Here is a 14089-nt window from a genome sequence, read left to right as displayed (position 1 = left end):
GACAAAATAAACAATAAACTGCGCTGCCAAAGATGAGCGTTTTTCTCCACTTTTTGCGTGTATTATGGCCACGATGTGTTTCTCTTGAAAAAAAAGAGATAAGACATGTTTGACATGTGCTGCCTGAAATCTGATGACCAGTTTTTTATCTTTGCCTTATTCTATGCTCTCAATTTTCTGCTCGATTTTCATATGCGTCACCAAGTCCGTCGCATTTTCTTCAAGATGCTTATATCAAGTCTACGGTCAACTGAGTGTAAACTGAAACTCCTGCGCGCGGTTTAGTTCACATATATTCCTTCTGTTGCCTGTGTATAGCATGCATGAAGCGAAAGGCAATGGTACTCTCCAACTCATATGAAAGCCCATAATCGGCTCCTGGGTGCATTATGGAACCTAGATACCTTTAGATACATTGCTTGGCACGTACATTTATTCTAGCAGCTGGGAACCTCAGCACTCTTTGCAAGAAATAAAATTACACGTGTGATCCTTCTTAGAAGACGACGAAGTGTTGTTTTATTATACTCCATTTCATGCAAAGCAGGCAACGCTGCGAAGTCTGCGGTAGTAGTGCGTCCGCGACACCATATTACTGCGCCACCTTGCATTTGTTGTTCTCGTAGCCTCGGTGAGTGTTTAGACGAAAGCAAAGAGCAGTACAAAGCGAAGTGGTACCGCTGTAAAGCACGGTCAAAGCTGTGAGGCGCTCAGTACTCAGGCCATCTGGCTGTAACTTTCCCTCAGTGCGAGCTACTTTTTAGACGCGGATGGAGTAAGGGCGATTCGCCCGACCAGCCACGTATCAGATCGCCAAAGCCATTCGTACTTCTCGAAGCCTCGATGAGTCTGGAAACAAAAAATATGGCAAGAGGTAAAACGAAGTGTAGGAGGTTGCCATTCACCACACTAAATATCTGATTAAACGAAGTATGCTCGCGTTCAGTTTGCTCTTAGGGCGAACTATTTTTTTGGCGCGGACTTGGGCTGCGCGAACAGCCGTGCTAGTTTTTGAAGTGCAGCCTTCTATGTATAAAACGGATTATAGGCTGTACTATCATTTTGTGAACAACAACATTCATGTAGAGCAAGAGTTTCATTTCCCAGCCAAAACACAGTTTATTGCATGCGGTCACGCCGACGACGTGTCGGTGCTAGAAAGCAAGAAATTTTAGCCATCGACAGCTATAACAAACGAATTTGCCTTACTTTTTTTCCCTTCCGGATGTGCACCAGTGGCGTCTGGCTGCTGGACTGCAGGCACGTCGGGGCTATTCCTCCCACCTTTGAACACACGTTTATCACTGTCAGCACACGTTGTAGAAAGTGCCCGTGACTCTCTTATTTCGATACATCGAAATGCACTACCTAAATTTGAATTCTGAAGCCTTGTGTTTTAGAGGTGGGCAATCATTGGTTTAACTCGACTTCCCTGCTTTTTACATACAATGAGTAGGATTTGTTTTTTATTGTTTTGACGAATGTGTAAGTTGAGCTTAGCCCCCCCCCCCCACCAAAAAAAAAAAATTATACGCTTTTGGTAGTGAACAGTAATGACCATGATCTGTAGACAATGAATTCCGTTCTGGAGTGTTCCTTGTGTTTCTGGGAATACAGGTAGGTTTTGTGAGCTATAAACGTCACAATCCTTGCGAATATTATGAACTGCAGCAGCAGAAAGGGCTGTATTTGTGAGCAAAAAAACAAATCAACTGCCTCAATGGTTGTACCACTAAGCGGTGTCTAGGCCGTAAGCCCTTATTTTCACCTGAAGGAAAAATGTTGAACATGTTATTCTCACTTTTCTTTCCTTCCATAGGAACATCAGTAGTGCCGTCTTTCATCCCTGGCTTCTCCGACGCAGGAACCGGAGGTGTTTTCCGCCCGCCTGAAAACCAGGTGCACAATCGATATGGATATGTCGTGTTCGAGACATAGGTTATTTGCTAATTGCTTATAGCTAAAATTACACTTGGTTCCTGGACACCCAAATAAAGTCAGCTCGCATCAGGCTTTGTCCCAATAATGAAGTTCTTTATCTACAAGCTTTACAGTCCGATGGAGCATTCCCAGTTCCTGACAGTCACCTATACAGTTATAATATGTTAGCTCTCAACGAAGGCACTTCTGTAAAAGCAGTGAATGCTGCATCTTCTCAAAAAACGAAGAGGAGAGCCATATGAATTGAGATTGCGAACTTTTAGCTGTAGTAATATATACAGTGCCCGCCAGCTGGGCTTTTTCGTAGTACTGAGGAGTCTCGTACATTGCGGAGTCGGTATTAACGGGATCGCGTTAAGGAGCTTGTGACGTATAAATATCTGTCGTCCTGATGATTATGATGATGGTGATGAATTTTTATTGCGCAAAGGCATCTATGGCCAAAGAGCGCCATGGCACAAGGTATTTTCGACTTCTCAAGTTGGGGTCAAAGACCCATTTCCCAAGCATTTCACCCTAAATAAGCCGAGCACCAGACCAGGGGAAAGCTTGTACCCATTGTATCACCGGTGGGCATCCGGCGGCACTGGGGATCGAACCCCGCACCTCCCGCATGCGAAGCGGTTGCTCAACCACTCAGCCACCGCTGCGGTGAATCTGTCGTTTTCGTCGGCCTTGTGGACGGTGAGTAAAACTCCACAGAAAATCCCCAGAGAAGCAACATAGGAGGCAGGCGGGCCACATGCCTCCTGTGGCCACCCGACAGCGCAACATGGCCACCCGATTGTGAGCAAACGCCGCATCGGGAGAGGTAGCAGCTAATGATTGGTCACAAGAGATTCGTCAGAAAGAGCAACCTGGGTCGCATAAGTCTCACCGGTGCCAGCGCCTGCCATCGCAGGGCACTGGCCTATCGCTTGACCGCTGCACCACTGCGCCAGGAGTGGTATGAGGACTCCCAGGGATCTATGAACGTCAAGTAGAGAACGTCCAATTCCGCGTATATGGGTATTAACCATTTAACGCTATTGCGTCATACATTTAAGGAGTTAAGGAGGAACTTATTAGCTGTTCCCTTCATTTTTTTTCTGTCTAAGCATATCGTCACTCGCGGCGTTCTTCCCACAGGGTCTCTTTTGTAGACGATTTATGAAAAGCCTCTGTAAGCAATCTGGAGTTGCATGCCAGGCCGCCAACCGGGCAGACCTCTCCTGTTCCATTAAAGTCCTTCTCCTCCTCCCTCCTCTGTAAGCAATGCTGCTGCAACCTGGCAAAAGTACTCACACACACTTGATATACACTGCGTTTTCTGTCCTGCTTTCAACAGCACTGCTGGTGGAGGCAATGCTCCCAGGAAAAGCAATAATGACTCTGATGAACCGTTTCCGCTTTGCATCTGCTAGCCAGAAATTAGTACAGTTCCTTGCGACCTGATGACAGCTTTTAGAAGATTGTGGCAGTGTTATGCTTGAGAAAAAGAAAATGTTAAATGAATGGAAGCGGATTTTATCCTTCGCAGATTTCGGTTATTTACGCTGCCTCGGCTGCTGAACATCGTTAACAAAGAAAGGAATACATCACCTTCCGCAGCTGCAGGCTTGGTCTCTTGCACTGGCGCTGCCGGCGCCTTCTTTGAACCCCACAGTCTCGAAAAGAACCCTTTCTTTGCTGCTTGTGGAGCAGCTCTGCGTAGAAATGCACATCATTCGGCAAAATATTTTGTTTATATTGACGCTGTCAGAGCTTGCGTGAACATCACTGTAGTTAACTGAAAAAAGTTACTTCATGTAATCAATATTCCATGTTTCTCCCTGACGGTAACTCGAAATACTTGAATAAAATTGTTGATAATTTGTATGTTAAACACAGAAAGATTCCGCGGTCGTTACGCAACACCTCTAAGCCCATTTTACAGAGGAGAACTTTTTCCAGTCATTCCTGGATTATAAACCACGAGAAAAATAAATCGACAGGGGATCCGGCGTTTCAGAAGGTCCATAATTTACACCAGTAGCAGCTGCACCACCTTCCCGATACCATCTGGTACCCATGAGAAGATCCACGGGGCCGACAGGAACGATCACTGGAAGCCTTCATTTACGGTGTGTTGAGGACAAAAATATCGATGACGGGAGAGCGCGGACAAAGATATATTTCTGCACCTTGTAGAGCCTGGGCACTTTGCTGTCACATATACCCATAACGTGGGCACCCGTGCTTGCAGAGATGATCTCCTCAGAATGCGGTCAAAGCACTGTTCCAGTCCATCGATTTGATACACGAGGCTACACTCAGGTATCGAGCAGCAGCCTGCTGATAAAAATATACAACCCTACCGTGGCGGCAGCGTTTCGATGGAGGCGAAACGCAAAGGTGCCCGTGTGCTGTGTGATGTGAGTGCACGTTAAAGATCCCCAGGTGGTCGAAATTATTCCGGAGCCCTCCAGTGCGGCACCTCTCTCTTCCTTTCTTCTTTCACTGCCTCCTTTCCCCGTTCCCTTACGGTGTGCTTCAGGTGTCCAACGATATATGAGACAGATACTGCGCCATTTCCTTTCCCCCAAAACCAATTATTATTATTATTATTATGATTCCCGGGTCGACACGCGATGCAGCTCGGGATAGTCTTTTGGACGGCCTCGTCGTGATACTCTGCTCGTCGGTGGGTCGCAGTGCGCGGTGAACGAATTGTATTCTGCATTTTTTGTCTCTCTCTCTCGTGTGTAGGTGGACTTTAATTGCGAGATCTGTCTTGTATTGCAGCCTGCCTGTGTTGGTCTGCATGGTTTGCATTGTTTTGTACACAACTTTCTATGTGTTCTAACAATTGGTCAGAAATTGCTCTGTATTGTCTCAATTAGATAATGTTTCTTTTAACTGTGAGCCTTTCACTCCGAACCATTCCCTGGTTTGCGACCGTGCTACCGGCGAAAGTTGGGCACCAAAGACCACTCCTCTTTGTCACTTGGTAGCAGGCTTATTGGTGATGCCACACTGTGTCCAGGGCATCTCCTCTGAGACCGAGATCGCTGCTCACAAACGCTCTAAGGGTGTCTGGGAGTGCACGCAACAAGTGCGCATCGGTGAGACACTTCTGGAGAAGCACCCGTAAGATCGTGCAATGGAATGCACCGTGCACAGTCGGGATCGCTGATTCCGGGCCCGCCTCACAATTAGAGCGTGAAAAAGTGCTAATAACGTCATTGAATGGAGTAGACTTTGGTCACATATTTTACTTAGTTTTTAATCACCGCTTACCAGGAAGGCCAGAATTAGCCAGGCCCTCTGCGGCAGTGGACCAATTCCTAATTTAGCTACGAAACGTTAGAAAAAGGAAAATAGGCCGACCGTGGGAATCGAAGCACGGAAGCTGGGCATGATAGAGCTCGAGGGCCAATCGCTTGAAAGCGTCTGAGAGTAGTGTAACAGCTTTTAAATATGTATGCATACATAACTTCGAGCCTCGCGGCTGCTTCCTGCTCACATTTTGTGACCGTCTATGAATGAACTCATCTAAAAATCATTGGTCTCTACCGGCCTCATTAAAGTTTGCGCAGCTCAAGAGATGACGAAAGGCACAGGCAATAGATTTATGACAGCAAGATCACCTTCATTCCGAAGCAATTTAATGGTGCACTGTATATTGAAGGTCTGTGTTTTGTTAACGTTTATCACTGGCGTCCTTTTACATATCTCCTTGCAGCAAATAGTAAGCGCAGATTCACTCCCTCTCGTCAAGCAGTGACACCCTGCTACCAATACAACATGCAAAATATAGAGTATTATTTCGTAGTTAAGGGTCAAGATTTATGATATTTTGTGGATATATTTTCCTTGAGCTGTAGCAACGGTGGTTTAAGCGAAGAGTTTTATTTAAAGTTTGCTATGTTGAATCACAAGGAGTGAAACGTGAACAGTACCCCCGACGCCCCCTCCCCCGCCTCCGCCAAAAAAAAGAAATGAATTTGGTATTAGAGCTATATTTTTGCTAAGAAACTTTGACGGTTACGAAAAAGGCAATTCCCCAAATTACACGCTCAGGTTAATGCCGTCGAATACGCAACTTATTGTGAACCTTTCCTCAGATATATCCTTTTATTGCTGCGGCCCAAAGAAGATTACTTTATTTTTCGTTCAACAGATTCAAAAGCGTAGGTATTTTTCAAAACGTGCAGGTCAAAGGTCAGCTTATGAACCTATCGCATTATACAAGTAAAGAAAATAGAACTATTATCGAACTCCTGTTAACACGGGGAGTGTGAAGGCAATTGTACAATGCGCTGCTCTCCGCTGAAAGAGGCGTTTCACTCTTTAGGCAACTTAAGCAGAACAATCGTGAAAGACATGAGCGCAAACTGGCAATACGGACGAGGAAGGGAACAGGACGAACGCGACGTGTTGCCAGTTTGCGCTCTTCTGTCTTTCACGAATATGCATTAACAAGCCCAGTTGCAAGTACTTCTTAAGCAGAACAAACAGCTAAAGGAGAGAGTACCGCAGCTGGTTCACGATTTCTGACAGGGTGACGGTTCTTGACATGTAAGTGACACAGCCATTTATTTAGATACACTGTGATCCAATGTTTTGAGCCAAGCAGAAAGGAGTCGTGCAAAACATACAGAAAAATGCATTGGGGTTGCCGGTTGCGCATCCTGTGCCCTTTTGTCCCCGATAGGAGATATTTATTTTGCCAACAGCTGGAAGTGCGTTCCTTCGGCCGCAACCTTGATTGCTTGCTGCCGATGTCTCTACAAGGGATGAAATACCCTGCACTTCTCTCGCTTCAGTGTAGCGTCACTAAAACTCAGCAAAAAAAAAAAGCCGCCACCGTCTGGAAGACGTTGAACTATAGAGCGTTAGCTGTTTGGTTTACTAGATGAAGAAAGCGAGGAAGAACGCGCCGCTCGTCTCGAGAAACGGAATGTAATTAATTCCCTTTGAAACGGGGTGGATTGCCACCATGCTCGGCTACGCGTGCACGCACGCCGCCTAGTTGAGTGATCGACGCCTAGCGCCATCTATCAGAGAAATTACAATGCACGTCTACCCATTGTCCAGTCAAACTACCCCCTCAGGATACGTTCCAAACGGAATTCGCTTCGTTCGGGGGGGTCAAGCTGAGCCTAGAACTCGGCTTGCGGTGCGATATGGTAACGCTTCAATCAGTAATGGCATGTGAACAATGTTAATGGCTGCCATCCAATTTTAATGGGTACCATCTTGGATTCAGGAAACCGAAAATATGCTGCCATTTCGTCCAATGACGTCATACTCACGTAGTTCAACCACCATCCACCCCACAAAGATGGCCACGCAGCGCCACAGATGGCGCTGTGATCTCAGGGTGGTAGGAGATCCCACGAAATCTCGAAACGTGATGAGTAAGTGCTAACGCTCTTAAATGTAGTTACGTAACACTTCAACACATCACTTCTAACAAAGGTGCACCAACCACAAAGTTATAAAATTTAAGGTCGTACGCGCGGCTGCTTACGTGGTTACATGGCTTTTACCTGAAGTACCAAACAAAGCCAACAAGAAAGATCACGCAGTAAAAGATTGTAGCTCTTACTCGGGCTTTGCTGGCGCGGGCACTTCAGAAGGTTTTGCCTCACCTGAAAGGAACGCGGAGAATTTCCACTGGCGTCATCCAGACTTTTTTTTTCGGACGCCCCACTGCAGCTGTAGTGAACATAATGGTGTGTGCATGTGTTTTTATCGCTTCATCATGAACTAATCACGCGCACAACCTGTAAACATTTCTTACTGTGTAAATACTTCGTCTATAGTACCTCTCCCCCCTATCCTCTCTTCCTGTTTCCTCACCTCTTTCATTTCATTTCTCTATTCTGCCTGCTATCCTTCATTTCCGCTGCCCCAGCTAAGGTGCTTCAGTATCGATGGCAGATGGCGGAGCTAGCAAAAATCTTTCTTTTTTATTATTTTAATAAACCACTTATTGCTACTACTTGAGACTAAAGACGCAAGAATGGCTTCTTCCCGCCAGCCTAAAACTTTGCTGAATTTAAGAAGCACGCATGCGGTAACACTTCGTGAAGAGATGTTTCATGCTCTCTTGCTGTATCCCCTCCAATTTTTTAATTGTAAACCTTTTAACTATAACAGTTGGAAACGTAGTTGCATCAGATTTGTAGCTTTGGCGTTATTAGTAGCCACATAAATTTCGTGAATACGAAAAAAGGGATTGCCTTCGGCACTGTGGCTCAACAAAGTTTGGTATTCTCTTGCGATTTTCCAATGTCGCGTGGCTTCGGCGCGCAGGCTGCAATGCCCATCACTCGCGTCACACCGTAGCGCACGGGTCACATGACCTTCACTATCCAGCATGCTGAGGAGCAGCGGGCAGCAGCATGCAGCGGCGAGCAACACGGCGCAGATGGGAAATAAGTTCAGGTGGAACATAAATCCCGCTCGAAAAGATAAGGCCCAAGGGGTGTGCTTGTGAGGCCTACCGTATGCCTTGTCATGCAACCTCAGCAACCGTAACCTCTCGAAAGAGAGATGGCTTCGCGTCCTCAATTCCCTCATGCTTTGGACAGCTGGATATTCTCGGGAGCCCCGCTAATCTGTTGTGTACTTTTGACGGGAGCTGTACAACACTAAGTGGCGTGAAACGGTTGGTAGGCCAGCGCGCGTGCCTAAGACACATGGCTCTAATAGTTAAGAGAAATATCAAAAAGAGGCGACCACTACAGTAGTCACCATAATCATATTCCTTACTGATATCCGCCAATTTTGGTATTATAATGTCGCAGAAGCCACGTCTATGCCCTAAAAACCTATTTTGAAAAGTTTTGCTTCCCATTCGCTGAAGCAGTTTTTATACATCCTCTCTGGCTGCGTTGGGAATGTGGTATGAGAGAAAAAACCACGAGAACGAGAAAGGGATGTTTAACATTTACTCACTGGGCTTTTTCGCCGAGGTCCCTTCAGGTGTGTTCTTTCCACCTAAAAAACATGGTAGTTTTTGTTAATGGGAAGGCATAGCTAGAATTCTGGTATACATTTATCCTCAACAGCCAAACACCGCAACCGACTCTACAATGTTCAATGTACTGCAGCTTTGAGAAGGCGGATATTTTATGACACGAACTAGTTATACCTAAGCTTTGAATGCGGAAGATTATTTCTCTTTGAACAAGTTTCGTCGATTTTACGCACTAATATACTCGAGATTACAAAGAATTTTGTTCAACTATTCAAAAAAGACAAATTTTGAAAATTTTTAGCAATCAGATTGAGAATTAATTATTAGAATCTATTCACCAAATAGTTTTTCCGCTTTTTATCTAATTTTTGGCCGTTTAGCGAATAATATTTACATATAATGTGCTCGAGACTGGCTGATCGGATCTCAAGTCGTCGCGCGAAGCGTGGGCACAGAAGGAAAAGTCCGTGTATATCTTACTTCGTTTTTCCGTTCCAGGCACTTCAGGCGTTCTCTGACCGCCTGAGAAATAAGAGCAGAATGGAGCGGACATAGCATAAATGATGAAGTAATGCTTATTTTGCTAGAAGCAGCCTTCTCCACCTCTTGGTTTTTGAACATTCAACAACTCTTCGAACATCAAGAGAAGTTTTTATTTTGTTGACTGAACTGCCATGTCTTCGCTCTTTTTGGTCTAGTTGTTGGTTTCTAATTTGATTTGGAAAACCAGCTACGCGATTAAGTTTTTAAAAATTGTGAACTGTTGCCCGGAGAAAGAAATGTTTCCTAGCGTTGATACCAAGCCAATAGCTATCTAATAGAGCACATGATTCGTGCTAACAAGTTACGCACTAATATAATGTTTAATATGGCTCACGACATTTTTGTTGAAGAATTTGGTTGAAATCTATAAACGCCAGCAATCGGATTTTCCGGAGCTGCACAACTTCCAAGATTACTAGGTGGACCGTGGTTTGAATTGGCACAGCGAACATTTTAGCATGGTGCCGGTATGTAGCGTACGCTTACTTCGTTTTCCTTGCGAATGCGCGCCAGGGGTGGTCGTTCCATCTGAAAAAATGGATGATCTTTCTTACGAACGCATCGTAAACGTGACATTTGTAATTCACTGACTCCATACGTCATGCATTGCAGGGCAACAGAATTTGAGAAAACAGAACATAACGCCCGCCCTTGTATTCGTTCAGACCCAGTTCTCTCCCGGTTTTCAGTCTTAGTGATGGATTCCGCTTTTTTTTGGAACTCAAGCGGTGCAAATACAGTTCACAACACATGAACTTCCCACTTGGAAAAATAAGTTTCAAGGTCTCTGTAGTAACCAGTAGCCCATGTTTTCGGTTCGCTCGTTTAGGCACACAGACTGCAATTTGTGGTGCTCTTCAGCTACAAATTTTGAGTTATGCTTAAGTATATAAATTTAGAGAGCAAAACTACAGGAAAGTGAACACTATGCTCCGTGCCGAAGTCCTCGCGCGAGCGCGAGAGTGAGATAAATCGCGAGACATCCGTGGCGAAATCTCACTTCGTTTTCCAGTTGCTGCCACATCAGGGGTCCTCTGGCCGCCTGAAAAAATAAGAACAGAGACGGCAATTTTTGGTGTTCTTGAGCTACAAATTTTGAGTTATGTTTCAGTATATAAATTCAGAGAGTAAAAATACACGCAAGTGAACACTATGCTCAATGCCGAAGTCCTCGCGAGAGCACAAGAGTGAGATAAACCACGAGACATTCGTGGAGCAATCTCACTTCGTTTTCCAGCTGCTGCCACATCAGGGGTCCTCTGGCCGCCTGAAAAAATAAGTGGACAATGGTTACACAAGCCACGTGTAAACGCATGATTAGGTTACTTCCAGTTAACAGCTGCGCCAATAAATTGTAGGCTCTCCAACAGTGAAGTAATTCAAGAAGGGCTGTCGGTCTCGAGAGAGCAACTTCGTTTTGCTCATTGAAGCCAACCGATTTTCCTCCCTAAGTTTCCCACCGAAAGCTGCAATAGCTTTGTAACAGCCACTTATTTAGTACAAGCTTTTAGAGGGCACAAGCTTTTAGCTTGTATAAGCTGCGGCTGCAATAAACATAATCCCGAGCGCGGAGCAGTGGGAGAGGATGCTTTCCAGCGATGATCCGGCGGTCCAGGCAGTACGGGTCCGGAAAGCCTACCTGGCGGCAAGACTCAGTGGGGCCCTGGACTAGGGGCTCCAACACTGCCACTAGAGCCACAGACCACATCAAAAGATGTGAAGAGTGGCTCTACACCGAAACCTACCCATATATTTCTATGAATAAAGTTATAACTACTTCTAGAGGGTACAAAGGCAGCCGTGTCATATTTAAGTGAACACCACCGCAACATCATAGCGCTAAAGAGGTGCCTACTGACTCAGTGAGGTAGTAATGCGCCTTTCCTTTTCAAGAAAAAAAGACGAACAGTTTAGAGCACTGGAAACTAGGCTTCTTTTGCCTCGCGCAAGCAGGCCTTCGAGACAGGGTAGTGTGTCGTGAACGCCGCCAAACTGAAGACCGGAATCGGAAGAAGGCCGAATATGCAAGTTAGCGTACAGACGCCAAAACAAAGATTATCCAACATGGCAGTCGCCTGCGAAACCTAAAAACGGTCCTGCCACTCCAGACCTTCTCGGCCCCTAATGCCAATCAGCTCTCGCTGATTATTGTGCTAAACCGGCAAGCTTAAAGTATTTTTTTTGTGCAAGCGTTTCATGTAAGAGCCGCATTATGATACATCGTTCTGGCGCACGAAAAACACGGACGAAGGAAGAACAGACACACAATCGCCGGACATCAACTGAAGTTTATTCACAGAAACCAGTCCTATATGTACACATGTGACCACCAGGTAACTGATATCAAAAGCACAAAATCGGGAAAACCAAAAGGAAATCAACCAGAGCCACAGGTTCCATATCGCACACGTGCCTTCATGCAAATCGCCCACAATTTCTGTGCCTAGCTGACACGATCAACACCGTTAGCCTTCAGATAATCTAGTTCCTTTCTTCTAAGCACAATAGAGGGAGTACTGATGCAGTGATCTTTATCATTGGCAATACAGAAGGCTTCAAAAATTTCCCGGCTTTTCTGAGTCCTGAACTTTCTTAACACACTTGTTTCTTCCAAAAACGCCTTGCATGCTGCCTTATACGAACAACGGCGAATGTGGTCAGCTAAATGACCTCCGCCACTAATCGAAGTTACTGTCCTGCGATGCTCTAGCAAGCGTTCGTTGATACAGCGCCCGGTTTGTCCAATGTAGCGTTTGCCACAGGCGAGAGGGATGTTATACACCACGCCAACCTTGCAGTCGACGAGGGCTTTGGTGTGCCTAATTTTGCAGGCAGACCTCTTTTTGGGTTCGTTTACTAGGCGGCACAGGCTTCCCAGCTTCTCCGGAGCTGAAAACACTACACGGACGCCGCACTTCTCCCCGACCTTCTTGAGGCGGTGCGAGACCTTGTGCCTGTTGTATCTGTCGGAGTTGGCGTAGTAGTATTTCTGGCTACACGATGACCAGCCTCACAACACTGGTCATTATCAGAACAGCACTCTGACATCATCTGAGTGTGATCATGCCGCCAGCTTATTCCTCGCTGGTCACGCAACCGCACGCAGTGACGTCAGCGCATACGAAGCTGTCTGGTGCAAAGCCAACTCATCCACCCAAGTAGGGCACGTGCCATGATGTCATTACGATCATAACTCGAAAAAAAAAGACGATGAGGAATGTAAATTAAAAAATCTCAAAATTGTCCAAGAGCTGAGACGAATAAACACATTATTGAGAGGCGTAATCGTGCAGGCTTTTTTAGCATCTTTTATCAGTAATTATTCTTTTTATCCACAGTGCAAAGCCGATCGAAAAATCATCGTTACCAGGCACACTTTCTTGTACCAAAAACAGAACTATTACAAGCAACCCAAGTTTGTTTTCAGGAAGATATTGCGTCACGTTAAATAAATGACAGCGGCGCCCTGTCCCTGGAATACCTACGGTACCGCGAAGACACTGCTATCGTCGCAATCAAATCTATTTCTTTTTCGGAGAGAGTGCAAGTAATTAGCCCGCGATCAAGAAAGAAAGATTTCTTCAATTGCCCACATTGGCTTTCTTTGTAAACTCTGGTCACGGCTGCGTGACAGATAGAAAGCGTTGGATTCTTTTCTTAAAGTATAAATGCAAATCAGTTTATGGGAACGTTCGCTTGCGTAGGTTTTTCCGAAAATTTTTAAATGCCCAAAGCACACTCTCTCGCGTTCTCTGTAAAGCGTTTCTGTGCATCTATTGTCAGCGCGGGATGTGTACTCGGGGCGTTAACGTTGCCACGCAAATTGTTCTCTTTCTCAGGAATTCTTACTACGCTTTCCCGTCGAAATGCCTTCAGGGGTTCTGTGGCCACCTGAAAAGAATATTTTGATAGATTACAGATAATTAGTAAACATAGCAAGCATTATTCACTGCTTCCTAAAGCCTAAACCACCTTTCAATTTTCAAGAGGAAAACAAAGACCTTGCCCTTCGAAACTGCTTCAACGCATGCTGTTACCTTCCTAGGTTTGAGCACATGAATTACGTATTCTCGATTATATTAGAGAAACACGATAGTAGTATAGCTTTACGAATCGACACTCCGCTTTAAGTCAGAAGAAGACAAAAAATATCTCAAGAATGTAGTCTTCAGCGCAGTCTTTTATTTGTAAGCTAGGGATACAACTCAGCCAAACTCTACTAACTAGCCATATTAGCAACGCTAGCAATTTTTATTTGCCGCTACAAAGATAGGTGCTATTGGCTTTCCCTCCAAAAACATTTGGAATCAAATATTCAACAACGCATGTTCTGAAAAAAAAAAAACGAAACTCGGACATTGCAGCGTTTTACTGCCAAATTAGAGGCTTCTATGTGACGGAAAAGATGCGCGAGAGGACATGCATTGCAGATGAGAGAGCCCTTATAAAAATGTTCTACAGACAGTTTATAGACATCTTATAGACTGTACTGCCTTCCTATAGATATTGAATTCTGGGTATTTATATTCTATAGAATGCCTATAGAAAAAAGTCTACAAAAGTGTATGGCCACATATTTATAGATTGTCCATAGACTATCTATAGGATTTGTATGGCCTATAGACTATTTTTTAGGGTTTGTCCATAGAGAGTATA

The 14089-nt window shown here is 45.0% G+C and overlaps 1 protein-coding gene across 1 annotated transcript in view; it reads right to left on the bottom strand.

Moving 5' to 3' along the window:
- Nucleotides 1–1640: 1640 nt before the first annotated feature.
- LOC144102717 (uncharacterized) overlaps nucleotides 1641–14089 on the bottom strand; it is a 29103-nt gene continuing 16654 nt past the window's right edge. Inside the window, exons 6-11 of the mRNA XM_077635906.1 lie at nucleotides 13471–13474; nucleotides 10434–10475; nucleotides 7514–7556; nucleotides 3523–3626; nucleotides 1769–1888; nucleotides 1641–1648 (exon numbers count right to left, since the gene is read on the bottom strand). Coding sequence (XP_077492032.1) covers nucleotides 1641–1648; nucleotides 1769–1888; nucleotides 3523–3626; nucleotides 7514–7556; nucleotides 10434–10475; nucleotides 13471–13474 — 321 coding nt within the window. The remainder of the gene's footprint in view (nucleotides 1649–1768; nucleotides 1889–3522; nucleotides 3627–7513; nucleotides 7557–10433; nucleotides 10476–13470; nucleotides 13475–14089) is intronic.

The sequence above is a fragment of the Amblyomma americanum genome, chromosome 8, assembly GCF_052857255.1.
Source record: "Amblyomma americanum isolate KBUSLIRL-KWMA chromosome 8, ASM5285725v1, whole genome shotgun sequence".
Taxonomy (NCBI): Eukaryota; Metazoa; Arthropoda; class Arachnida; order Ixodida; family Ixodidae; genus Amblyomma; species Amblyomma americanum.
This window is presented reverse-complemented; position numbering and strand designations above follow the sequence as displayed.